General features: G+C 41.0%; 2 protein-coding genes and 1 long non-coding RNA gene across 3 annotated transcripts in view; 2 read left to right on the top strand and 1 right to left on the bottom strand.

Annotated features, from left to right (window-relative positions):
- LYPD1 (LY6/PLAUR domain containing 1) overlaps window positions 1-17,402 on the top strand; it is a 49,798-nt gene extending 32,396 nt beyond the window's left edge. The window contains exon 3 of the mRNA XM_082465954.1: window positions 17,165-17,402. Within this exon, the coding sequence (XP_082322080.1) occupies window positions 17,165-17,400 (236 nt within the window). The 3' untranslated portion in view covers window positions 17,401-17,402. The remainder of the gene's footprint in view (window positions 1-17,164) is intronic.
- A 488-nt stretch (window positions 17,403-17,890) lies between these two features.
- The window catches only part of GPR39 (G protein-coupled receptor 39), a gene marked incomplete at its 3' end in the record, with an annotated part of 229,972 nt that continues 221,353 nt past the window's right edge, over window positions 17,891-26,509 (bottom strand). Inside the window, exon 2 of the mRNA XM_082465914.1 lies at window positions 17,891-18,390. Within this exon, the coding sequence (XP_082322040.1) occupies window positions 17,891-18,390 (500 nt within the window). The remainder of the gene's footprint in view (window positions 18,391-26,509) is intronic.
- LOC309662777 lies at window positions 18,385-26,258 on the top strand. The gene is made up of 2 exons (XR_014264953.1): window positions 18,385-18,625; window positions 18,732-26,258. It is a non-coding gene; the product is annotated as an uncharacterized lncRNA (long non-coding RNA).

Here is a 26,509-nt window from a genome sequence, read left to right as displayed (position 1 = left end):
GTCAGAAAAGCACCCACTATTATGGAACCTCCAGGCCCCCTTCAAATGATCCTTCTGTCTTCTGTCTGATCTTCTCCCCTTCTTCCCTACATTGTCTTCCTCCCCTCCCCTCCCCTCTCCTCCTCTCCCCTCCCCTCTCCTCCTCTCTTCCCTCCCCTCCCCTTTCCTCCCTCCTTTCCTTTCCTTCCTTCTTTTTTCTTTTCTTTCTTCCTCTCTTCCTCCCTCCCCCTCTTTCTTTCTTATTGAGCCCTTATATGCCAGTCACTGTTCTAATTGCTGGAGCTGTACGCTACTAATAAAATACATTAGTAAAATAGGTACTGTATTAGAAGACATTAAGAAAGAAGTCAAGCAGGAAAGAGGCATCCCTCAGCTATTTGGGGAAGTCCCAAAACGCATCCCCTCTCCTGCCCTTAGACACTGCCTTCTTCTGCAGCCTGTGGCTGCTGAGAGCTCCAGGACGGCTGAAACACTGCAGGGAAACCAAAGCCGTGGTGCCCTTGGCAAAACCTGTGTGAGGTCCCAGAAGAGCCCTGATTGCATGAGGCTGGGGTGTATTCTAGCTGAGATGGTGTGACCCCTGTCTGCCACCCCGGCGCCACATGCCACCGTGCGCTTCAAGTCTCAGAGAGCTTGGTAAGGTAGCTCACTCCGTTTATACTTGTCAGTTCTGCCCATCTGTAATTACAGATGCAGTGCATGAATATATTCCCACTGTAAAACATTCAAATATCACAAATACATCAGAAGTGCTTTCTGTCTACTGGCCATCCCTAAAGGAAGTACAACTGTTCGTTCAATGGATAGCCTTCTGGAACTCTCTCCGATTTTACTTAGAGATGTAACCCACACACTGAGCTATGCGTGCATGCGCACACACACACCGCTACTGACACATTGCAAAAGCACATATGCTTATTGCTTTGTATTTTTTTCTTACATAAATGGTATATTTATATTATCATTCTGGAACTCCATTTCCTCACTCATTGAGGACCAACCAGATCAATATATAGAGTAATTCAGTAATCACTATTTTAGGCCTGATCAGTACAGAGCTCTGCTTAACTTCCCATAGTACGAATGCACCTGCTTTCCTACTAAGAATGTGCACGTGTGAAGGTGTGTTTTATTTTGGAGGGTAAGTGCTGAGAAATGGAACTATTGGACTTGCACATTTTAAATTTCGTAGATCCTTCCAAATTGTTCTTATGCCAGTGCATACTCCACCAGCCAGCTGTGAAAGCTCTCTGGTTAACTTGCAGCCCCTCCTCACTTGGGCCCAGACCTGAGCTCATGGGGGCTGGGTTAAAGGAAAGACAGACAGACACAAGTATTTCTTCCCTGGGACCCCGAGACTTGGGCTTTGGGGCTGTCTACCTGAGGGTGTGTTCATTCCCAGGCGCCCTCTGGTGGACACAGCTGGGAAGGGACTTCGCTACCCTGGGAAAGAGAAGGCATGTGATAAAATGGTTCTTTAGAGGTGGTGTTTATTTTAGAAGGTTAAAAAAAAAGGTACGTCATTTGCATGGTTCTGATTTCAAATGGTTAAAAAGGGTCTACAGCGGTTTTTTTCATCCCTTTCCCATGACAACCCAGTCTCCTGCCCCAGAGACAACCAGTATTGACTCCTCCTTTTGTATTCTTCCAAAAATGATTTATGCATATGTATGCAAAATGTATGTAGTGCGTGTATTTTTTTTGCTATGTGTTTCCCAATGGAAGCATATGATACCATTGTGGGAAATGTAGTAGAGTGGTTAAGAGCATAGATTCTAAAAGCAGTCTTCCTGGGTTCAAATCCCAGCTCTACCATATATTACCTGCATGGCCCCCAATCAAATTGTTTAACCTCTCTCTGCCTCAGTTTCCTCTTATGCAAAATGTGGATTATCACTAGAGTTATTATAAAGATTAAATGAGTTAATATTTGTGGAGCTCTAAAACTGTATCTGGAATATAGTGAGAAGCATGGGCTCATTTGTTAAACAGTTTTTTCTTAAGAAAAGTGGGGGGGGGGAAGAGGAACTGTCTACCTATACTGTGCTCTGTTATTATTCAGTATTTGATATTGAATATTTGAACATTGCAAAATAATCACCACAATAAGTCTAGTTAACATCCATCACCATATATAGCAATTTTTTCTTGTGATGAGAGCTTTTTAGATCTACTCCTAGCAACTTTCATACATGAAATGGATTATTATTAACTGCAGTCACCATGCTGTACATTACATCCCCATGACTTAATTATTTTATAACTGGAAGTCTGTAGCTTATGACCCCCTTCACCCATTCTTCCTATCCCAATACCCTGCTTTTGGCAACCACTAATGTGTTCTCTGAATTTATGAGCTTGTTTGTTATTGTTTTTGTTTTAAATTTCACATTTAAGTGAGATCATATGGTATTTGTCTCTCTCTGTCTGGCTTATTTCACTTAGCATAACACCCTCAAGGTCCATCCATGTTGTCACAAATGGCAAGGTTTCATTCTTTTTTATGCCTGAATAGTATATCCCATAGTGTGTGCATACACATGTGTGTGTAAGTATATATCACATCTTCTATATCCATTTATGCATCGATGGACACTTAGGTTGTTTCCATATCTTATCTACTGTAAATAATGCTGCAGTGAACAAGGGGGGTGCATATATCTTTCTGAATTAGTGTTTTCATGTTCTTTAGATAAATAAGCAGAAGTGGAATTGCTGGATCATATGGTAGTTCTATTTTAACTTTTGGAGGGACCTCCATACTCTTTTCCATAATTAATGTAGTAATATACATTCCCACCAACAGTTCACAAGGGTTTCCTTTTGTTCATATCCTTGCCAACACTTGTTATTTTTTGTCTTTTTGATAGTAGGCATCCTAAGACTGTGAGGTGATATCTTTTTGTGGTTTTGATTTGCATTTCCCTGATGACTAGTGATGTTGAGCATTTTTTCACGTCTGTTGTCTGTTGGCCATCTGTATAGCTTCTCTGGAAATATGTCTATTCAGGTCCTCTGCCCATTTTTTAATCAGTTTTTTTTTTTTTTTGCTGTCAAGTTGTATGAGTTCTTTATAAATTTTAGATATTAACCACTTATCAGATAAATGATTTACAGATATTTTTCCCCATTCAGTAGATTCCCTTTTCATTTTGTTGATGGTTTCCTTTGCTGTGCAGAAGCTATTTAGTTTGATGTAGTCTCATTTATTTACTCTGCTTTTGGGGGTAGAGCCAAAAAATCATCTCCAAGACTGATGTCCAGGAGCTTGCTGCCTATCTTTTCTTCTAGAAGTTTTGTGGTTTCAGGTCTTACACTCAAGCCTTTAATCAATCTTGAGTTAATTTTTGTGTATGGTGTAAGACTGTGGTCCAGATTCATTCTTTAGCATGTGGCTAAAGTTTTCCCAACACCATTTATTGAAGAGACTGTCCTTTCGCCATTGTATATTCTTGCCTCCTTTGTCATAAATTAATTGACCATATGTGCATGGGTTTACTTCTGGGTTCTCTATTTTGTTCCATTCATCGATGTGTCTGTTTTTATGCCAATGAAATACTATTTTGATTACTATAACTTTGTAATACCATTTAAAATCTCGGAGCTTGATGCTTGTTGTTATTCCTTGTGATTGCTTTGGGTATTTGGGGTGTTTTGTGGTTCCATACAAATTTTAGGATTGGTTGTTATATTTCTGGAAAAGTTGCTATTGGAATTTTGATTGGGATTGTATTCAATCTGCAAATTGCTTTGGGTAGTATGGACATTTTAAAAATAATAATGCTTCAGATTCATGAGCATGAAATATCTTTCAATTTATTTGTATCTTGAATTTTTTTCACCAGTGTCTTAGAGTTTTTGGTATACAGGTCTTTTACCTCCTTGGTTAAATTTATTTCTAGGAATTTTTTTCTTTTCTCATGCAATTGTAAATAGGATTGTTTTCTTAATTTCTCTTTGGCAGTTCATTATTAGTTTATAGAAATGCAGCAGATTTTTGTGTATAGATTTTGTATCCCGAAGCTTTACTGAAGTCATTTATTATTTCTAACAAAGTTGGGGGGTGTATTTAGGATTTTTCTATGTATACTATCATGTCATCTGCAAATAGTGAGTTTTACTTCTTCCTTTCTCATTTGGGTGCCTTTTCTTTTTCTTGCCTAATTGCTCTGGCTAGGACTTTCAATACTCTGTTGAATAGAAGTGGCAAGAGTGAACATTCCTGTCTTATTCATGATATTAGAGGAAAAGCTTTCAACTTTTCACCATTGAGTATGATGGTAACTCTGGATTTGTCGTATATGGCCTTTATTATGTTGAGGTACAGTTATCATAAATGAATGTTGAATTATATCAAATGCTTTTTCTGCATCTATTGAGATAATTATTTGATTTTTATCCTTCATTCTGTTGTAATGTATATCAATTACACTGATTTGCAGATGCTGAACCATCCTTGCATCCTTGGAATAAATCCCCATTGATAATGGTGTATGATCCCTTTAATGTATTGTTGAATTTGGTTTGCTAATATTTTGTTGAGGATTTTTACATCTATGTTCATCAGGGATGTTGCCTGGTAGTTTTCTTTTCTTGTGGTGTCTTTGGTCTTGGCATCAGGGTAACATTGGCCTCATAAAATGAGTTTGGAAGTGTTCCATTTTCTTCTGTTCTTTGGGAAGAGTTTGAGGAGGATTGTTATTAATTCTTCTTTGAATATTTGGTAGAATTCATCAGTGAAGCCATCTGATCCTGGACTTTTGTTTGTTGGAAACTTTGATTACTGATCCTATCTTCTTACTAGTAATCAGTCCGTTCAGATTTTGTTTCTTCATGATTCAGTCATGGAAGTTTGCATGCCTCTAGGAATTGATCTATTTCTTCTGTGTTGTCCAGTTTGTTAGCATATAAATGTTTGTAGTAGTCTTTTCTGATCAGCTGTATTTCTGTGATATCAATTGTCATGTCTCCTCTTTCATTTCTGATTTTGAGTCCTCTTTTTTTCTTGGTGAGTCTAGCTAAAAGTTTATTAATTTTATTTATCTTTTCAAAGAACCAGCTCTTGCTTTCATTGATCTTTTCTATTGTCTTTTTAGTCTCAATTTCATTTATTTCTCCTTTCAGTTTGTTGTTTTCTTTCTCTACTAGCTAACTTTGGGCCTTGTTTTTTTTTTTTTTTTTTTTCCCCCTTTTCCTAGTTACTTGAGGTGTACTGTTAGGTTGAGACTTTTCTTGTTTCTTGAAGTAGACACTTATCACTATGAATTTCTTTCTTAGAACTGCTTTTGCTACATCCCATAGGTTTTGTATATTGTATTTCCATTTTAATTTGTCTTAAGGTATTGTTTGATTTCCTTTTGATTTCTTCATTGACCCACTGGTTGTTCACTAGCCTATTGTTGCCACATATTTATAAATTTTCCAGTTTTCTTCTTGCAGTTGATTTCTAGTTTCATACCATTGTAGGCAGAAAAGATGCTTGATATGACTACAGTATTATAAAATTTGCTAAGACTTATTTTGTGGCCTAACAAATGATCTATCCTGGAGAATGTTCCATGTGCACTTGAGAAAAATGTTTATTCTGGTGCTTTTGGATGGGATGTTTTGTATATATTTGTTAAGTCCACCTGGTCTAATGTGTCATTTATGGCCCATGGTCCCTTATTGATTTTCTGTCTGAATGATCTATCCATTGATGTAAGTGGGTTATTAAAGTCCCCTACCATTATTGTATTGCTGTCTATTTTTCCCCTTAGGTCTATTAATATTTGCTGTTTATATTTAGGTGCTTCTATGTTGGGTGCATAAATATTTACAAATGTTATATCTTCTTGTTTGACGTTTTAATCATTATGTAATGCCCTTCATTGTCTCTTAGTACAGTATTTTGTCTGATATAAGTATCAGTAGCCCAGCTTTCTTTTGGTTTCTATTTGGATGGAATATCTCTTTCCATCCCTTCACTTTCAGTCTTTGTGTGTCCTTGTGTCTGAAGTTCATCTCTGTAGGCAGCATACGGATGGGTCTTGTTTTTTTTTGTTTTTCGTTTTTGTTTTTTTTTTTATAAATTTATTTATTTATTTGTGGCTGCGTTGGGTCTTAGTTTCTGTGCGAGGGCTTTTTCCAGTTGCAGCGAGTGGGGGCCACTCTTCATCGCGGTGCGCGGGCCTCTCACTGTCGCGGCCTCTCCTGTTGCGTAGCGGAGGCTCCAGACGCGCAGGCTCAGTAGTTGTGGCTCATGGGCTTAGTCGCTCCGTGGCATGTGGGATCTTCCCAGACCAGGGCTCGAACCCGTGTCCCCTGCATTGGCAGGCAGACTCTCAACCACTGCGCCACCAGGGAAACCCGGTCTTGTTTTTTTCATCCATTGAGCCACTCTATGTCTTTTGATTGAGAATTTAGTCCATTTACATTTAAAGGAATTATTGATAGGTATGAAGTTATTGGCATTTTGTTAATTGTTTTCTGGATGTTTAGAAGTTCCTCTGTATCTTTCTTATTTTATTACTCTTTTCTTTTGTAATTTGATGGGGTTTTTTTTACTGGTATGCTTAGATTTCTTTCTCATTACCTTTTGTGTACCTACTTATATAGGTTTTTGCTTTGTGATTACCATGAGTCTTACATATAAGAACTTATATTTACAACAGTGTATTCTGAGTTGATAACAAGTTTGAATGCATCCTAAAGTACTACGTTTCTACCCTCCCCCTCCACATTTTATGTTTTTGATGTCACATTTTACATTTTCTTTTTGTTTTTTAATTTTTATTTTATATTGGAGTACAGTTGATTAACAATGTTGGGTTAGTTTCAGGTGTACAGCAAAGTGATTCAGTTATACATATACATATGTCTATTCTTTTTCAAATTCTTTTCCCAGTTAGGTCATTACAGAATATCAAACAGAGTTCCCTGTGCTATACAGTAGGTCCTTGTCGGTTATCTATTTTAAATATAGTAGTGTGTATATGTCAATCCCAAACTCTCAATGTATTCCCCCCACCTTTCCCCTTTGGTAACCATAAGTTTGATTTCTAAGCCTGTGAGTCTGTTTCTCTATTGTAAATAAGTTCATTTGTATCATATTTTTTTAGATTTCACACATAAGCAATATCATATGATATTTGCCTTTGTCTGACTTACTTCACTTAGTATGATAATCTCTAGCTCCATCCCATGTTGCTGCAAATGGCATTATTTCATTCTGTTTTATGGCTGAGTAATATTCCATTGCATATATGTACCACATCATCTTTATCCATTCATCTGTTGATGGACATTTAGGTTCTTCTATGTCTTGGCTGTTGTAAACAGCGCTGCGATGAACACTGGGGTACATGTATCCTTTTGAAACATGGTTTTCTCCAGACACATGCCCAGGAGTGGGACTACTGGATCATATGGTAGTTCTATTTTTAGTTTTTTAAGGAACTTCCATACTGTTGTCCATAGTGGCTGTACGAATTTACATTCCCAGCAGCCGTGTAGGAGGATCCCCTTTTCTCCACACCCTCTCCAGCATTTATTGTTTGTAGACTTTTTGATAATGGCCATTCTGACTGGTGTGAGGTGATATCTCATTGTAGTTTTGATATGCATTTCTGTAATAATTAAAGATGTTGAGCATCTTTTCACATGCCTCTTGGCCATCTGTATGTCTTCTTTGGAGAAATGTCTATTTAGGTCTTCTGCCAATTTTTTGATTGGGTTGTTTGTTTTTTGATGTTGAGCTACAGGAGCTGTTCTAGATTTTGGAGATTAATCCCTTGTCAGTCACATCGTTTGCAAATATTTTCTCCCATTCTGTGGGTTGTCTTTTCATTTTGTTTATGGTTTCCTCTGCTGTGCAAAAGCTTTTGAGTTTAAATAGGTCCTTTTTGTTTCTATTTCCATTACTCTAGAAGACAGATCAAAAAAGACAGTGCTGTGATTTATGTCAGAGTGTTCGCCTATGTTTTCCTCTAAAGAGTTTTATAGAATCAGGTCTTACACTTAGGTCTTTAATCCATTTTGAGTTTATTTTTGTGTATGGTGTTAAATAATGTTCTAATTTCATTCTTTTACATTCAGCTGTCCAGTTTTCCCAGTACCATTTATTGAAGAGACTGTCTCTTCTCCATTGTATAGTCTTGCCTGCTTTGTCATAGATTAATTGACTATAGGTGTGTAGGTTTATTTCTGGGCTTTCTATCCTGTTCCATTGATCTATATTTCTGTTTTTGTGACAGATCCATACTGTTTTGATGACTGTAGCTTTGTAGTATAGTCTGAAGACAGGGAGTCTGATTACTCCAGCTCTGTTTTTCTTTCTCAGGATTGCTTTGGCTATTTGGGGTGTTTTTGTCTCCATACAAATTTAAAAATTTTTTTGTTCTAATTCTGTGAAAAACGCCATTGGTAATTTGATAGGGATTGTATCGAATCTGTAGATTGCCTTGGGTAGTATAGTCATTTTCACAATATTGATTCTTCCAATCCAAGAACATGGTATATATCTTTCCATCTGTTTGTGTCATCTTCGATTTCTTTCATCAGTGTCTTATAGTTTTCTGCATACAGGTCTTTTGCCTCCTTAGGTAGGTTTATTCCTAGTTTTTCTTTTTGATGCGATGCTCAGTGGGATTGTTTCTTTAATTTCTCTTTCTGATCTTTCGTTTTTAGTGTATAGAAATGCAACAGATTTCTGTGCATTAATTTTGTATCCTGCAACTTTACCAATTTCACCAATGACCTCTAGTAGTGTTCTGGTAGCATCTTTAGGGTTTTTCTATGTATAGTCATGTCATCTGCAAACAGTGACAGTTTTACTTCTTCTTTTCCAATTTGGATTCCTTTTATTTCTTTTACTTCTCTGATAGCCGTGGCTAGGACTTCCAAAACTATGTTGAATAAAAGTGGCAAGAATGGACATCCTTGTCTTGTTCCCGATCTTAGAAGAAATGCTTTCAGCTTTTCACTGTTGAGTATGATGTTAGCTGTAGGTTTGTCATACATGGCCTTTATTATGTTCAGGTAGGTTCCCTCTATGCCCACTTTCTGGAGAGTTTTTATCATAAATGGGTGTTGAATTTTGTTAAAAGATTTTTCTGCATCTATTAAGATGATCATATGGCTTTTATTCTTCAATATGTTGACGTGATGTACAATGCTGATTGATTTGCAGATATTGAAAAATCCTTGCATCCCTGGGTTAAATCCTATTTGATTATGGTGTATGACCCTTTTCATGTGTTGTTGGATTCAGTTCGCTAGTATTTTGTTGAGGATTTTTGGGTCTATGTTCATCAGTGATATTGGCCTCTAATTTTCTTTTTTTGTGGTATCTTTGTCTGGTTTTGGTATCAGGGTGACGGTGGCCTCATAGAATGAATTTGGGAGTGTTCCTTCCTCTGCAATTTTTCGGAAGAGTTTCAGAAAACTAGGTATTAACTCTTCTCTAAATGTTTGATAGAATTCGCCTGTGAAGCCGTCTGGTCTTGAACTTTTATTTTTGGGGAGTTTTTAAATCACAGTTTCAATTTCAGTACTTGTGATTGGTCTGTTCACCTTTTTTTATTTCTTTTTGGTTCAGTCTTGGGAGATTGTACCTTTCTAAGAATGTGTCCACTTCTTCTAGGTTCTTATTTTATCGGCATATATTTGCTTGTAGTAGTCTCTTATGATCCTTTTTATTTCTGTGGTGTCTGTCATAACTTCTCCTTTTTCACTTCCAATATTATTGATCTGAGCCCTCCTTTTTTCTTGATGAGTCTGGCTAAAGATTTATCTGTTTTGTTTATCTTTTTAAAGAATCAGCCTTTAGTTTCATTGATTTTTTTCTATTGTTTTCTTCGACTCTGTTTCATTTATCTCTGCTCTAATCTTTATGATTTCTTTCCTTCTGCTAAATTTGGGTTTTGTTTGTTGTTCTTTTTCTAGTTACTTTAGGTGTAATTTTAGGTTGTTTATTTTCAATTTTTCTTGTTTTCCGAAGTAAGACTGTATTCCTATAAACTTCCCTCTTAGGACTGCTTTAGCTGTGTCCCATAGGTTTTGGATCATCATCCTTTCATTTTCATTTGTCTCTAGGTATTTTCTTATTTCATCTTTGATTTCTTCAGTGATCCACTGGTTGTTTAGTAGCATATTATTTAGCCTCCACGTTATTGTGTTTTTTACATTTTTTTTTTCTTGTAGTTGATTTCTAATCTCACAGTGTTGTGGTCATAAAAGATGCTTGATATGATTTCAATTTTCTTCAATTTACCAAGGCTCATTTTGTAGCCCAGCACGTGATCAATCCTGGAGAATGTTCCATGTGCACTTGAAAAGAATACATATTCTGCTGCTTTTGGATGGAATACTCTATAAATGTCACATAAGTCCATCTGCTCTAATGTGTCAGTTAAGGCCTGTGTTTCCTTTTTGATTTTCTGTCTGGATGATTTGTCCATTGGTGTAAGTGGGGTGTGAAAGTCCCCCACTATTATTGTGTTACTGTTGATTTCTTCTCTTATGGCTGTATTTGCCTTATATATTGAGATGTTCCTATGTTGGGTTCATATATATTTACAATTGTTATATCTTCTTCTTAGATTGATCCCTTGATCATCAAGTAGTATCTTTCTTTGTCTCTTATAACATTCTTTATTTTAAAGTCTATTTTGTCTGATAGAAGTATTGCTACTCCAGCTTTCCTTTGATTTCCATTTGCATGGAGTGACTTTTTCCATCCCCTCACTTTCAGTCTTTATGTGTCCCTAGATCTGAAGTGGGTCTCTTGTAGACAGCATATATATGGGTCTTGTTTTTGTATCTATTCAGCCAGTCTATGTCTTTTGGTTGGAGCATTTACTCCATTTACATTTAAGATAATTATTGATATGTGTGTTTTTATCACCATTTTGTTAATTGGTTTGGATTTGTTTTGTAGGGCTTTTTTCTTCCCTTCCTCTTTTGTTCTCTTCCCTTGTGATTTGATGACTATCTTTAGCGTTGTGTTTGGATTTCTTTTGCTTTTTTGTTTGTGTATCTATTGTAGATTATTGGTTTGTGGTTACCATGAGGTTTTGATATAGCAATCTATATATATACAAGATTGTTTTAAATTGCTGGTCTTTTAACTTCAAATGCATTTCCAATATCCTGCATCTGTACTCTCCTTTTCTCATGACTGCTGGTTTTGATATCATATTTGTGTGTGGATGATTTCCTAACTTTACTGTATGTTTGCCTTTACTGATGAGCTTTTCCATTCATAATTTTCTTGTTTCTAGTCATGGCCTTTTTCTTTTCCACCTAGAGAAGTTCCTTTAGCATTTGTTGCAAAGCCGGTCTGGTGGTGCTGAATTCTCTTAGCTTTTGCTTGTCTGTAAAGCTTTTGATTTCTCTGCCTTGCTGGGTAGAATATTCTTGGTTGTAGGTTCTTCCCTTTCACCACTTTAAATATATCATGCCATTCCCTCTGGCCTACAGAGTTTCTGCTGAAAAATCAGCTGATAACCTTAAGAGAATTCCCTTGGACGTTATTTGTTGCTTTTCCCTTCTTGCTTTTAATATTTTTTCTTTGTCTTTAATTTTTGCCAATTTGATTACTATGTGTCTAGGTGTGTTCCTCCTTGGGTTTATCCTGCCTGGGACTCTCTGCACTTCCTGGCCTTGGGTAACTGTTTCCTTTCCCATGTTAGGGAAGTTTTCAGCTATTGTCTCTTCTCTATTTTCTCAGGTCCTTTCTCTCTCTGTTCTCCTTCTTGGACCCCTATAATGCGAATGTTGGTGCATTTAACGTTGTACCAGTGGTGTTTTAGACTGTCCTAATTTTTTTTTCATTCTTTTTCTTTATTCTGTTCCACAGCAGTGATTTCTACCATTCCATCTTCCGGCTCACTTATCTATTCTCTGCCTCCATTATTCTGCTATTCCTTCTAGTTTATTTTTTATTTCAGTTATTGTATCGTATTGTTCCTATTTGTTCTTTAATTCTTCTAGGTCTTTATTAAACATTTCTTGTATCTTCTCAATCTGTGCCTCCATTCTTTTTCCGAGATCTTGGATCATCTTTACTATCATTACTCTGAGTTCTTTCTCAGATTCCCTATCTCCACTTCACTTAGTTGTTCTTCTGGGGTTTTTATCTTGTTCCTTCATCTGGGACATACTCCTCTGCCGCCTCATTTTGCCTAACTCTCTGTGATTGCGGTTTCTATTCCACAGGCTGCAGGGTTGTAGTTCTTCTTGCTTCTGCTGTCTGCCCCCTCGTGGATGAGGCTGGTCTAACAGGCTTGTTGTGTAGGCTTCCTGGTGGGAGGGACTGGTTCCTGCCCACTGGTGGGTGGAGCTGGTCTTGTGCCTCTGGTGGACAGGGCCATGTAAGGGATTTGTTTAGCGGGCAGCTATGTGCTCAGGAAGACTTTAAGCAGCCTGCCTGCTGATGGGTGGGGCTGTGTTCCTGCCCTGTTGGTTGTTTGGCCTGAGGTGTCCGAGCACTGGAGCCTACAGGCTGTTGGGTGGGACCACGTCTTGGTGAGAACATGGCGGCCTCCAGGAGGGCTCATGACACTGAGTACTCCCCAGAACTACCGCTCCCAGGGTCTTTATCCCCACAGTGAGCCACAGCTGCCCCCTACCTCTGCTGGAGACTCTCCAATACCAGCAGGTTGCTCTGGCCCAGGATGTTATGAGGTCACTGCTTTTTATCCTGGGCAGTGGTGTGCACGAGACCTTGTGTGTGCCCTCCGAGAGTGGAGTTTCTGTTTCCCCCAGTGCTGTGGAATTCCTGCAATAAGATCCCACTGGCCTTCAAAGCCAGATTCTCTGGGGGCTCCGCATCCCATTGCCAGACCGCCAGGCTGGGAAGCAGGACTTGGGGTCAGAACTTTCACTCCTGTGGGAGAACTTTCGGGATATAATTATTTTCTAGTTTGTGGGTCACCCACCCGGCGGGTATGGGGTTTGCTTTTATTGCAGTTGTGCTCCTCCTACCATCTCGTTGTGGCTTCTTCTTTGTCTTTGGGCATAGGATATCTTTGTTGGTAGGTTCCAGCATTTTTCTGTCAATGGTTGTTCAGCAGTTAGTTGTGATTTTGGTGTTTTCATAAGAAGAGGTGAGCTCATGTCCTTCTACTCTGCTATCTTGCGTCCACTCATATTTTACTTTTATCTTGTGTATCCCTTAACTAATTATTGTAGTTAGTTGTTTTTACTCCTTTTGTCCTTTAACCTTCATACAAGCTTTTTAAGTGATTAATCCACTACACTTACTATATATTTACCTTTACTAGTGAGATTTATACTTTCATATGTTTTGTTACTAATTAACACCTTTTCTTTTCAACTTAAATGAGCCGCTTTAACGTTTCTTATAAGGTTGGTTTAGTGGTGATGAACTCCTTTAGCTTTGGCTTGTCTGGAAAACTTTGTATCTCCTTTAATTCTGAATTATAGCTTTGCTGGATAGAATATTCTTGTTTGGAAGTTTTTTTTTTTCTTTCAGCACTTTGAATACAGGCATACCTCAGAGATACTGGGGTTTGGTTCCAGACAACCACAATAAAGGAAATATTGCAACAAAGCAAGTCATACAAGTTTCTTGGTTTCCCCATGCATATAAAAGTTATGTTTATACTGTAATTTAGTGTGTGCAGATAGCGTTATGTCTTTTTAAAATGTACATATCTTAAGTAAAAAATACAAAGCAAAAACAATTAGAATAGTAACATCAATTATCACTGATCACAGATCACCATGAGAAATATAATAATGAAAAAGTTTGAAATATTGTGAGAATTACCAAAACATGACACAGAGACATGAAGTGGGCAAATGCTTTTGGAAAAATGGTGCTGATAGACTTGCTAAACTCAAGTTGCCACAAACCTTCAGTGTGTAATAAACATAGTATCTGTGAAGGACAATAAAACAAAAAGCAGTAAACTGAGGTATGCCTGTATATTGTGCAACTCCCTTCTGGCCTGCACAGTTTTTCATGAAAAATCTGCTGCTCATTTTATGGGGGTTCCCTTTGAAGTAACAGGTTGTTCCTGTATTGCCATTAATATTCTCACATTTTAATTATTATGTGTCTTGATGTATGTTTCTTTTGGTTCCCCTTATTTGGAACTCTCTGGGCTTCCTGAATCTGGATGTCTGTTTCCTTCCCCAGGTTAGGGAGGTTTTCAGCCATTATTTCTTCAAATAAGTTTTCTACCCCTTTTGCTCTTCTCCCTCTGTGACTCCTGTAATGTGAATATTAATCCACTTGATGAGTCCCTTAAGCTATCTTCCCTTTTTATTTTCCATTCCTTTTTGTTTTCTCTGCTCTCTGATTGGGTCAGTTCCTCTGCCCTGTCTTTGAGTTCATTGATCCTTTCTTCTGCTTCATCTAGTCTGCTCTTGAACCCCTCTAGTGCATTCCTAGTTCAATAATTGTATACTTCAGCTCTGTGACTTCTGTTTGGTTCTTTCTTATATTTTCTCTCTCTCTGTTGAAGTTCTCACTGTGTTCATCCATTCTTCTCCCAAGTTCAATGAGCATGTTTAAGACTACTACTTTGAACTCTTTCTTGTAAATTACTTATCTGTTTCATTAACATTTTCTTCTCAAGTTTTATCTTATTTATTTGTTTGGACCATATTCATCTTTTTCTCCCTTTTGATGACTTGTTTTGCTTTCTGTGCATTAGATGAAACAGCCACCTCTCCCAGTCTTGAAGTGCTGGCCTAGTGTAGGAGATGTACCTTGTCATTCAACTGCACCCCAGCTTTTGGTTATCTCTTCAACCTTTCCAATTGTCTAAGCAGTCTATTTTATTTCTAATAGGTCCCTGTAGCTGAGTGTGTGCTGAGATCAGTTAGTGCCCCAAAGAAGAGGATCTCAGCACCTAGATTCAGGCTGATTGGAAGGCAGACCCTCTGGCAGCAACTTTTAAAGATGCAAATATATACAGTCCTGCAGGACTGCAAGCATAGGCCCCACTGGCCATCAGAGCCAAGTGATCTGGAGATGTCCCCTGGGCAGCAGTCACAAAATTGGGGCACCCATCTTGCGTTATTTATCTAACTAACTTACCTCATCACTGACTCTCAGTCCTACAAAGTTAGACTTAAAAATATATCCCCAGCCATGTCACTAAGTGAAAATGCAAATAGGATATACATATATACAGCATATGGGATGTTATGTTATGCTATTAGGACATATGCACAGACCTCTTCTCCATGGACGCATATGTAAATACATAGAAATAGGCCTGGAAGGAGGCATCCCAAATTGATAAGAGTGCTTACCTCTGAGGAGGATGTAGCATTGGAAGGAGAGAGGTCAAGGAGCATTTTCACCTGATCTGTCTGAACGTTTTTACAGTAAAAGATGTATTCAGTACATATTTTTTAATTTTTAAAATTTATTTAAAGTAAAAAAGTTTACTGACGTTGAACTGACAACTGACAGTTAGTGGCTTTTAACATTTAAGAATAAAAAGACAGTGAACCTTAATTTTCTAAAATGGGCAATGGTTAGAAAATGTAGAGACTCTGGGAACTCTGTAGCATGTTCCTTAGAAATTAAACAGTGCTCCTCATTCCCCCTACACATCCTCTGTCCATGGGATTTCTCTTACCAGACCAGCTACCTTCCAGGTTTTTCTAACAGAGTTACAAAATCAATCCTTACAAACATGCAGTTATAGAAATGACATAAAATTGCATGTTTAATATAAATCTAATGTATTTTTTTACCTCCCACTTGGGAGTTTTAGGCACTTCAGTTTTTTTTTCCACCGTTTCTCTAGCATCCAAAGTAGCAATTCTCAAGGGGGAGGATGGGGGCCCAAATGGAAGTAATGCTTGCAAACACACCTGCCTGCAGGGAGTCAGAGGGGAGGGAGCCCTGGCTACTGGTGAATGTGTTGTGTCCCTCAGACACGCAGGGCAGCACATGGGCTACAGGCATCACTTTGAGGTTCAGCTTTAGTAGGATGTTGTATGTCCAAAAAGAAAAGTAGTTCATTGATGCAAAACGGCCTCTCTCTCACACACACACACACCAAAAGCTATTTTCAAAGTAGTCTTCCCCCCCTGCAAAATACAAAACCATTTTGTGGTTAACTTGGCTGGCTGCTTTGCTGTATAGTACTACAGATTTGACAGTATGGGACCAGAATACTTGGTTCAAATCACAGGTGCTCTACTTTCTAGAAGTGTGACTTTGGGCAAGTTACTAAATCTCTCTTGCCCTTAGGATCCCCATCTGCAAAATGGGGATGATCTTGGGGCCCTCTCTTGTAGGGTTGTTGCAGGTAGTAAACGAGCTAGGAGCCATCTGAAGAGTGCCTGGCATTCAGGAAAGTATTTAATAAGCTTAGCTATTAGTTGAATAAACTTCCAGCTTTATAAAGTCAAATGATTACCCAAGACACCCTAATTTGATGATTATGCTGCAATTTGGACCTGACACACGAGCTCCTTAAGATGGGCCCTCCAGTCTTATTGGGAAGACCCTTTATGTGCCCACACAGTATGTGTTAATAAGTGCTGGCTGTGTGGTGCTGACCTGGCAAATGGCCGTATGTTCTAAGGGCAAAACTCCCCTTGGAACAAGGCAGTGTTCGGTACACTGTCAGTCAGCCAGGCCCCCCACCCTCCCTTCACTGAACCCACACAGGGCCTCTTTGGTAGTGATCTGATTTATTCTCTTTGGAGTTTGGTTTTTACTGAGAGAGAGAATTCCAGGATTTCATAAACACATAGTTGAGAGCCATCTCTCTGTGGTCGCTTATAAAGTAATAGCAACAGAGATAAGATCTTGAAGTGCAGCCTGTCAGTCATCCTCTCTGGCATGAGACAGTGTGAACCAAAAAAGTACATAAAAAGAAGTTCTGTCTAGTACACAGTTTAAACAAAAAACATGAACTTTGATCGTAAAAGCTCTTTATTCACTGGTACTGGCATCTCAGAAGCAAGTGAAATGATGCCTGCCTTCTCCACTGCACATGTCATGTATTTTGGGGTTGGGGGGAGGGGCTCAAGGAAAACAACCTGGAGCAGCTCCCTGGCCACACCAAGTTTCTGGGCTGTAGGAGGAGTGAGAACGTGCTCTGCGTGGGGCTCTGGGCTCGGAGGGTTGCCGTCTTGGGGCCGGCGCAGGCTGGTTACCCCGCGCTCCTTCGGGTCTGTCTTGCAGGGATCCTATACCGCAAGTCGTGCGCGTCGTCGGCGGCCTGCCTCATCGCCTCGGCCGGGTACCAATCCTTCTGCTCCCCGGGGAGACTGAACTCCGTGTGCATCAGCTGCTGCAACACCCCTCTGTGCAACGGGCCCCGGCCCAAGAAAAGGAGCAGTTCTGCCCCAGCCCTTCGGCCGGGACTCGCCAGCACCATCCTGCTCCTCAAATTAGGCCTTTTCTTGGCGCACTGCTGAAGCTGAAGGAGATACCAGCCCCTCCTGCATTGTTCTTCTGGCTCGCCTTCCCCCCCCCAGCCCCCCTGAGATTTTTTTTCTGGGTGTCCTTTTATTCCGGGTCGCGAGGGGAATCCGTGCTCTCTTTCTTTCAGTTCCTTTGCAAATAATGAAAGAGCTCAGTGTCAAAACGAAACTTTGTGAGCTCTGGATACGTTCAGTTTGACTGAATTTTCAGCGTGTCCTTAATGGAAGGAAGGAGGAGGAATGGATACAGGTGGGCCACAGTTGAGGCCGGGTTGGCACCAGCATTAGTCCTTACGTAAGTAAGTAAGTAAGTGACACTTTTAAGTGGCCATCTGTTTTTTTCCCAGGCCCCTGTCATCTTCCACTCCTGTCCCTGATGATGGGGGCACAGTCTGTTGTCACTGCTGCATGAAGGTAACCGTTGCTTTCGCGTGGGGAGGGCCCATTGGCGCTCCAGCTTTCCTTCCTTCCTTGACTGACACAGTCACACTTCATGCTCCTGGAAACCATTTTCGGTGGCAGGTGTCACCTCTGAGTTGGGATCCGGTGACTCACGACTCACCTGCTGAGGCTTAGAGTCGGGCTTGGCCTCGCTCTGAAGAGTGCTTAAGAAAACCTTGTCAGTTCTCCTTGCAGAGGCATTGGGCCGGGAAGCCAGGAAGATGAGGGGGCGGCGCGCTAAGCGGGCGCTATCCACGGTGGAGGCCACGTGGGCGCGCAGCTGCTTCTCCTGGTTGGCGTGCGGCAGCGTCAGCCGGCAGCGCAGCACCTGCCCGAACACGCTGCGGAACTGCTGCGAGGACACGTTGTACAGCAGCGGGTTGACGACCGAGCTCAGGTAGAAAAAGGTGTCCGAGAAGGGGAGCAGGATCATGTACGCCTGGAAGTAGGACTTGGTCCAGTCGTGCTTGGGTTTGGCCGCAGCCATGATCCTCCGAACCTGGTTAGGCATCCAGCAGACGGCCAACGTCACAACGATCAGCCCTGAGCAGGCAGCAGAGGGGAGAGAGAGAGAGAGAGAGAGAGAGAGGGGGAAAAAAAAAAAATCATAAGCCCAACAACAAAAAGATACCCATAAAATATTGAGCCCCTCCGTTCTGTGCTTACTGGCCAGGAAATGGTACCAAATTTTCAAGTTGGGCTTGCTTGCTTGATGGCTTTTTTTGCCACTAGCAAAAAAAGAATTTAACACTGTTTCAAGGCCAGGGGCGTTGACTGTGTTAAAGACCATTAAATGCTTTAGACAATTTATTATTTATACCTGTTGATGCCTGTTAATTTAAAAAAATGTTTTTTCATTGTTTGTTGTTTGTGTATCCAGAAAGCATTTTATGTAGTCCGTAAATCTGGTTTTGGCCTTTAAGGAATAGATGGATACAGTATAGCCACATCAGATGAAACAATATTTGTACTTTAAAGAATGTTTGTCTAGAGACAACTCAATGATTATTTTCAAGACAAAAGGGCAGTGGCAGCCCTTTGGTAACAAAGAAGTATATTTAGTGACACTAATTTTGCATTCAATTTCAGGGGAGGCAAAATCAGGAGTTAGTTAGCCTGTCACTGAGTGTGTGTTTTGGACATATATTTAGTAGGCGTGCACACCTGTAATTACAACACTCGCATCTGCAGCAGCACTTCTGTTTCTTTAGAGATGTTTTTAGATGTGTCATATATTTGAGCCTCATGGGGGAAAAAAAGATAATTATCCAAAAACCATGGAAAATATAAAACTTCGAGTTCAGCTAGTAACTCACTAGCTCACTGCCTTTGTGGCACTAAGCTGTACTGTCAGCCGCCCAGAAAAGATCAGGCTCTTAAAACGATACCCCTTAGTGGTCCCCCAAACGTTGACTGCATGGACAGATGTCTGTCTGCACGCCCACGTATTTGCATTCTGAATCGCGCAATCATTGCTCTTTCACAACCTCTGACAGAGAACAAGATGCTATATGTACACCACAGACAACTGATAATCACAAGTGTCGTGAGTATTTATCCACAGTGACCACAAGAGTAAATAAGAAAAGGAAGATCAGGGAGCTGCAGAGCATCTGCTGTCTTCTCTTGGGGAGCCAAGACACCAGAATGTAAGTGTCTATGTGGACAGCTGATATCTTAGAGCTGTGTTTGTTTTGGATTTTCAGAAATTCTTCCTCCCTCTCCTAAATTTACATAATACTTTAAGAAGAAAAATTCATTCACATTTTCCAACCCTCTGATTCTCTAGGAAGCCACAGGTAAGTGATTGTTGGCAACGACCCCTCCTGCCTCTGATCAGTGGTAAATATTTCATTAATAAATGCTCCAGGAAAAACAGCCACGTTTATCCATCTAGGGTCGGCCCTCCCGCACACACTCGCCTAAGCATGCCTTGCCTGGGGTGGCAGAGGGGCCCTAGTTATGTTCTCTGGCACTGAAATCACTCAGTTCTCCCAACAACAAATCCTCCAAAAAATCCCAGCTGTCAGCAAAGAAGACCCGTGAAACCTGTTCCCCTGTTAAATTTCCAAACAGGTTTGACAGGTTTCTGGGGTCAAACCTGAGCCCACACTTGAAATACAAACCAATTTGCTTATTTCTTTCCTTTGCTACCCTCAGAACACTCAGTAAATCTAAAAATAAAACAGGCAAAGTAACATATTGATCTGATGAAAGGCGAAAAAAAAAAAAAAAATCACCTTAAGAGTACAGGCTGAAGCACCTAGTTACAGCTGCCAGATGGGAACAAAAATCAACATAGTTCTGATTGATTACCAAAAAAAAAAAAAAAAACCTGCATAGGAAAATCAGGGACTGTAAGAGGCACGCCACCACTGCTATTCCAAGTGTGTTCTGAAGTTATTTCTTTGTTTTTTAATCTCATGTAGCTCTGGCTGAGAGGTTCATCTTATTAATTGTGAAAGAATCAGGTAACTCACCTAGCGAAACAACATATCATCACTAAGTTTTCTTTTTCTCTTCCTTGCCACTGAATTTCAGAGAACAAGTAATAACCATCTTCATTTAAGGACTTATTTCTTAGAATGTGGAAACAGCACAGGGTTTTAGATGTGTGCCATGCTACACTGTGGGAGGTTGTGCTTGCAGGTGCAAGAATCTAGAAAGGCAACGAGAACCACCTAGTACTTACCATGGTTGAACATAGCACAGCTTCTAAAGCCAACGGAAGAAAGGCAAGGAGAAAGAAAAGGCAGCCTTGTGGGGGGGCAAAAGGAGAGAAGTTACACGATTTTTCTTCTCCTGTCCTGTTCTCTTGATCTCTTGTTTACATGACCCTTATTCTCCCATTACCTACACCCCTTTTGCCTGGAGTCAATCGTCCTTTGATTGACCATCCCATCAAAAGAAGCAGAGGAGTTCCATAAAAGGCAAGACCCAGCATCCTCGGGAGGAGGCATCCAGACAAGGGCAGATGAAGGATTGTGGCTGGTTTATAGTTTTAGCCAGGATAGAATTCTTGCTCTGAACAGTTGAAGTAAATAAGTAGGAGGTACCTTAGTCTGAACAAGTAAGAAGATGGGGAACCAGACGAGAGATTTTTTCAGTGATGAGAAAAAGAAGGGAAAGGTTAGCCTTCTGGGTGTAGAAGTAAATAGATAGATAGATAGACATGAAAGAAAATACAAATTTGGGGAAGAAACAAAACAAGGAACTGAGTTGAAATGGTCAGGGATTAAAAGATGAGGCACTGGACAGGTCCTGAGATTAAGAAAGAACCATGCCGATTGCTTATTGCGTTTTCCCTATGTTAGTTCAGTGATAAGTGCTCTCTGCTAATTTCTCATGCATTTCTGACAACAACCTGCTGAGATCAAAACTGTTATTATCAGATCAAAACTGTTATTATCTTAATTTTCTAGATGAGGAAATTGAGTCTCAGAGGTTAGTTACCCAAGGGCTAGCTATAGCCAAGACACATGCTTGCTGGACTCCAAAATCCACAAGCTATATATATATTTTTTTTCTCCAAGACAATATTGTCTCTCACATTTTCTATTTGAAAAATAAAACACAAGCAAGAAAGTAAACATGAGCCATAATCCCACCATACATCATAGGTATTAAACAGCACTGTCCATTAGAAATACAAGCCACATATGTAATTTTAAAATCTCAACCACATTCAAAAAGTAAGAGGTGAAATCAATTTTAATGATTTTAATCCAGTATGCCCCAGATATCATCATTTCACACACAGTTTCAACGTGCAACGAATCAAAATATTCATGCGATGTTTACATTTTCTTACATTTCTTACTAAGTCTTTGAAACCCAGTGTGGCTTTTACGCTTACAGCACATTTCAGTTGGGACCAGCCCCCTCTGGCTAGTGGCTACGCCACAGGTTAAAGTAATCCTTCATAGACGCTGCCCAAAGCAGCAAGGCTCCTTATTTCCTTCTCCTCCCATTCCCCACTTTCCAGCCACATACCCAGAGAGTCCTGCCAAACCAAAGAAACCCTCACAGAATCACCCACCTAGCCTGTATTTATCCTCCTAAGATTCTGACGATGCAACCAAGGTTGAATCTGGATCGTATTTCTGAATACACATTCTCCGCTATAGTGTAGACCAAGTCTCTCCAGTCTTTTCACAGAAAGCCTTCCCTATAAGGGACTACAAATTATTTAAAGCATAAATAATTCTGAAAACACACAATTTTATTTTGCATTCCTCATTCTAAGCCTTGCCTAGTCATTCTGGAATAACACAGATTGTGCCAAATACCTGCCAGGGCTGCTAGAATATACTTCCCCATCTCAACTGGAGGTGGGGAAAATAGCTAGGACCTTTGCTCTTGTGTTTTGAAAGATGATTCTGTGCTAGGAAAATGGAGCATTGGGCACCCAGGTACAGTCAATGGTCAGCGTGAGGTGTGTGCCCATGGACAATGTAACAGAGGTTATAGCTTTGGTGGTGTCAGAAGAGGAGTCAAACTAGCCCCCTTATAAAATTGTCATTTTATAATAACAAGTGAATTGCTCATTTTTACATTTTGAAAACAAAGCTCATTATTTTAGATGCCACATTGCTGAGAATAAACACCATGTCCAACAGTGACTTTTTATTCTGGCTGTTCACAACTGGTTCAGCTCCAGTCCCAGCTACGCTGTAGCTGAGACAAAGCTTTAAACTTTTATTCACGCCTTAATAGAGCATATTAAAGATTTGACTAAATTTACGTAGGGCTGCAATCAATTTGGACTTGTATATTACATTTGGAAAAATCTATAATGCTTCGGTCTGTGTGGTGTAATCTGTAGCCCGCAGCTAAATGACTTCAGTGTGAACTTGAATGAAGATCAGTGAACTGAACTCAGTCATGTAAAGCAGGTAAACTGTTTGTTTTAAGTGAAACTGTTGATAGATCTGTATTGTACTGCCGACAGCTGCGCACTCTGGGTTAAGAAATACCTTCATATCTTGCCTGTTTTTCCACATAAAGTACTTCCATTTTTCCTCCTTGATCACTGCACTAAAATGACGAGAGCCATTAGGCAGTGACACAGATTTATTCTCAGCAGAGTACTGTTTAAAAAACAGAAGTAATGCAGGTGTCCAACAGCGTCCTGCACTGAAGCCTGCTATTTCAACAGCATTCAAGTCAGCCTGCTTGGTTTAGTCTTCAGAAGTGCATTACGCTATGCCGGCTGGGACGTGGCGGCATCATACACCCGACCTCGTGCTCTGTTTTCTCCCCTCCAATCTTTAAAGTGATGGTAACTAGTTGTGAGTCCCCCAGAAATGACTCACACTCATCAGAAAACGGGACAGCAGGAAGAGAACTCCCTTGTCCTACAAGTGACAGAACTGAGGCTAAGTGATTTGCTCAAGATCTCACAGGTCACGGTGGCAGGACCACTGCTCAGAACAGTGGATTCCACCCGAAATTGACCAAAAAGCCTTTCATTATTTTTAAATGTAGTGGGATGGTTTTGTCTTTTCACTTTTCGGCTCAAGTGCTAACCATTCACAGCATGGAATTCAATGAGAGGCAGGTCCATCTCAGACCCCAGCTCAAGTCAGCACAACACCTCGAGACACTGGATTCCGTTTTAGAACCAGGTCCCTCAAGAACAGGCACGTGACAAAGCTCTGGAGCACACATATTCCCCCCAGAGGAAGCTGAAGTTCACCCAAAGGAGCTGAAGAATGTTTGGAAAACAAAATATGATTCCAGGTCATGACCTGATGAGCAAGTCTTAAGGACACCCTTTATCCACCCAATCTGTCCATCCATCCATTCGCCTATCTGTATCTGTCTATCGGTCCATCCATCTGCCCATCCATCTACCTTACGTAAGCACCTGCTACAGAAGAATATTTCACTCGTCCTAAGCAGAAAAGATCTGGATATTTGATCCTTCCTCAAGTGAAGTTATTTTGTTTGCTTTTAAAGAAATCACAAAGATTTACTTTTCCACCTGTTGGAGTCTCGTTTCACTGAATCACTGAAGCCCTGGGGGATGTTGAGAATGATTCAGGATTTCAGTGGTTAGCAGAGCTCTCCGTCTCTTCCTGCCCCACTATTCCAATTTCTCTCTAACCCCAACCACGGTGAGCAAGAGTTAGAGCCCCTGCCCAAGGCACTGATGATAAAAAGCTGAGAAGGATGAGGCAGCCACAGCCTGGTGACTGTCTGCAAAGGGCCACGACAGCAATCTGGACAGAACATGACGGCAGCAATGAGCAGGGCTGGCTGACCTTCCCACAGGTGGGAACACTCAGAAAATTAAAGGAGGGGGACTTCCCTGGCGGTCCAGTGGTTAAGACTTCGCCTTCTAACACAGCGGGTGCGGGTTCGATCCCTGGTCGGGGAGCTAAGACCCCATGTGCCTCGGGGCCAAAAAACCGAAACAAAACAGAAGCAATATTGTAACAAAGAAATTCAATAAAGACTTTAAAAATGGTCCACATCAAAAAAAAAAAAAAAACTTAAAAAAAAAAATTAAAGGAGAGTAAGAGTTAGTTCGCCTGGAAAATGGCAGCCAGGCCAAGACACAGCACCAACAGGGGATGGAGGAATGCAAGGGCCGCTCCTTTCTGAGAGCTGCAAGGCTCAGTGTGGCCAGAACAAAGGGCTGGGTGGAGCTGGTGGGAATGGAGGCCAGCGAGAGAGCGCTGCATCAGTTTGTGGGCAATAAATTAACTTGCCTATAGCAGTGTGCGCAACACCTGCTTGTCAACTGACGTTTAAAATCACAGTTGCCAGTGGAAAGTAAACATATGGTTGGGTTGAATGAAGAGCCAAGAAGAGACAAATACATCCAATAAAAGGTTTTAGCGCTTTCTTGAGTTCTGTCGTTGTGTTTGCCAGTCTGCTCTTGCCAGCCAGCTGAGACACTGACTCACTCCCTGACTTCGACCCGAGGAGCCCAGATCAGCGCAAACCTTGGTTTAGTCTCTAACCCCTGAGACAGCGGTTCTCAAAGTGGGGGTTCCCGGAACAGCAGCATCAGTACTACCTGGGAACTTGTGAGAAATGCACAACCCAGACCCGCTGAATCAGAGACTTGCGGGTGGGACCCCTGGGGTTATAACAAGGCCACGGGTTGGTGCTGATACTCAAATTTGAGAACCCCTGGGCTAAGAGAAGCACAGACTGAGGTGGAGCCTGGCTCAGTGGGCATGGGTGTGGCCCCATCACCCCGCCACACCCTGTCACAGGCTTGCCTTTGAAGCATCACATTCGAATGAGTGTAATACTGCTCTGACAGTAACTTTGAAACTCCTCCCACTGGTTCCTCATTCCTGAGGGCAGCCCTACCTCTCTTCTCCTCTCCCTCTCTTTCTGTCTCCCCTTCCTTCCCCTTTCCTCTCCCTGCTCCCCTCTCCTTTCCTTTTCCCCCTCTTTCTTTACATGTTTCTCCAGTAAGGAAAGCAATGGCGTCTCTCCTTTCTCTACACTGTTTCTTTCCCCTGTTCTCCCCTCCATTTTTTCCCAAGGTCACCATAACCAAGCCATATCCAGTCTTGCTTTTGTTGCCAGCACACACCGCTTCCCTTTTTTTCTTGGATGGCTTTGAGACCATGGCTGGATCAGCCGCAGGCACGTTCCTTAATAGCTAACAGGTGGCTTCCTAGAAGGATGGCCACCACTCATTGCTAAGTTTGCCAAAGGAAAGTGAGGGGCTTTGGAAGCAGCACAGATGTGTTGTGAGAACACAGGTGATGGCTGTGCACTGGACATTCCCCCCCCCTCCTCCCCCCCGCTGAGAGCCACTCCATGTCCTATGTCCTCTGACCCTGCCAGGGCTTGCCTGGACGCCTTGTGGTCACTTTTTCCATAACCCCATCAGCTTAGAGACCTTCATTTAAAACTCTGATCTGCCACCTTGTTCTCTTTCCTATTGAGAAATATTCTTTAGGAGAAGCTAGAAGAGCTGTTGGGAATTGGTTTTCAGAGAAGGGTGCAGGTCACAGCTTTAAAATGATGTAAAGGCCACAGATGGCTGCTTCTGTCCATGAAGACAGATGGTTTGATGATGTCCCATCCCTGCCCCAGCTATTCGATGGAGCCCAGGAAAGGAGGGTCCCCCCCAGTGTGGCTCCATCCACCAGAGACCCAGATTCCAGATGGCCTGCAATTTGCTAAGCATGACATCCATCCCATTCTGCTCTATAAACTTCAGTACAAGAAGAAAAATTATACATCACTACAACAATATATGTATTTCTAAAACAAGCCCTCCTGTCTGGGAGCTGTAGGACACCCCCCCTTGCACTGAAAGTAAGCAGCATTTAGGGTCGTCATTGTGGCTTAGCGCCTCTGTTCCTTTTCCTTTATGAATGCATGGTCAAGGGTCAACTGAAAACTGTTAAATAAATATTTTTCTATGTGGATCTCAACCGTATGTAGCTGTGTGGCTTTCTATACAGTCTGTTCTGAATCAGCTGATAGCGATGTCCCTGTGTCTGGGGTAGCTACAAAAGCCTGTAGCTATTTCTCAGCAGACAAGCGAAGCCGAATGCTTCTTCCCTAGTAACGCACGGCCCAGGTGTGGGTGGTGGTAATGGGGGCTATGGTGCCCTCCAAGCCTGCGGGGGAAGCGACAGACCGTGTGATGACGGGGCCATCCTCTCCAGGGATCAACTCGCAC

Source organism: Balaenoptera physalus (genome assembly GCF_965194825.1).
Source record: "Balaenoptera physalus genome assembly, chromosome: 6".
In the NCBI taxonomy this organism is placed as follows: Eukaryota; Metazoa; Chordata; class Mammalia; order Artiodactyla; family Balaenopteridae; genus Balaenoptera; species Balaenoptera physalus.
Note: the sequence above shows the minus strand (reverse complement) of the source record. Positions and strands in the feature narration are given on the sequence as shown.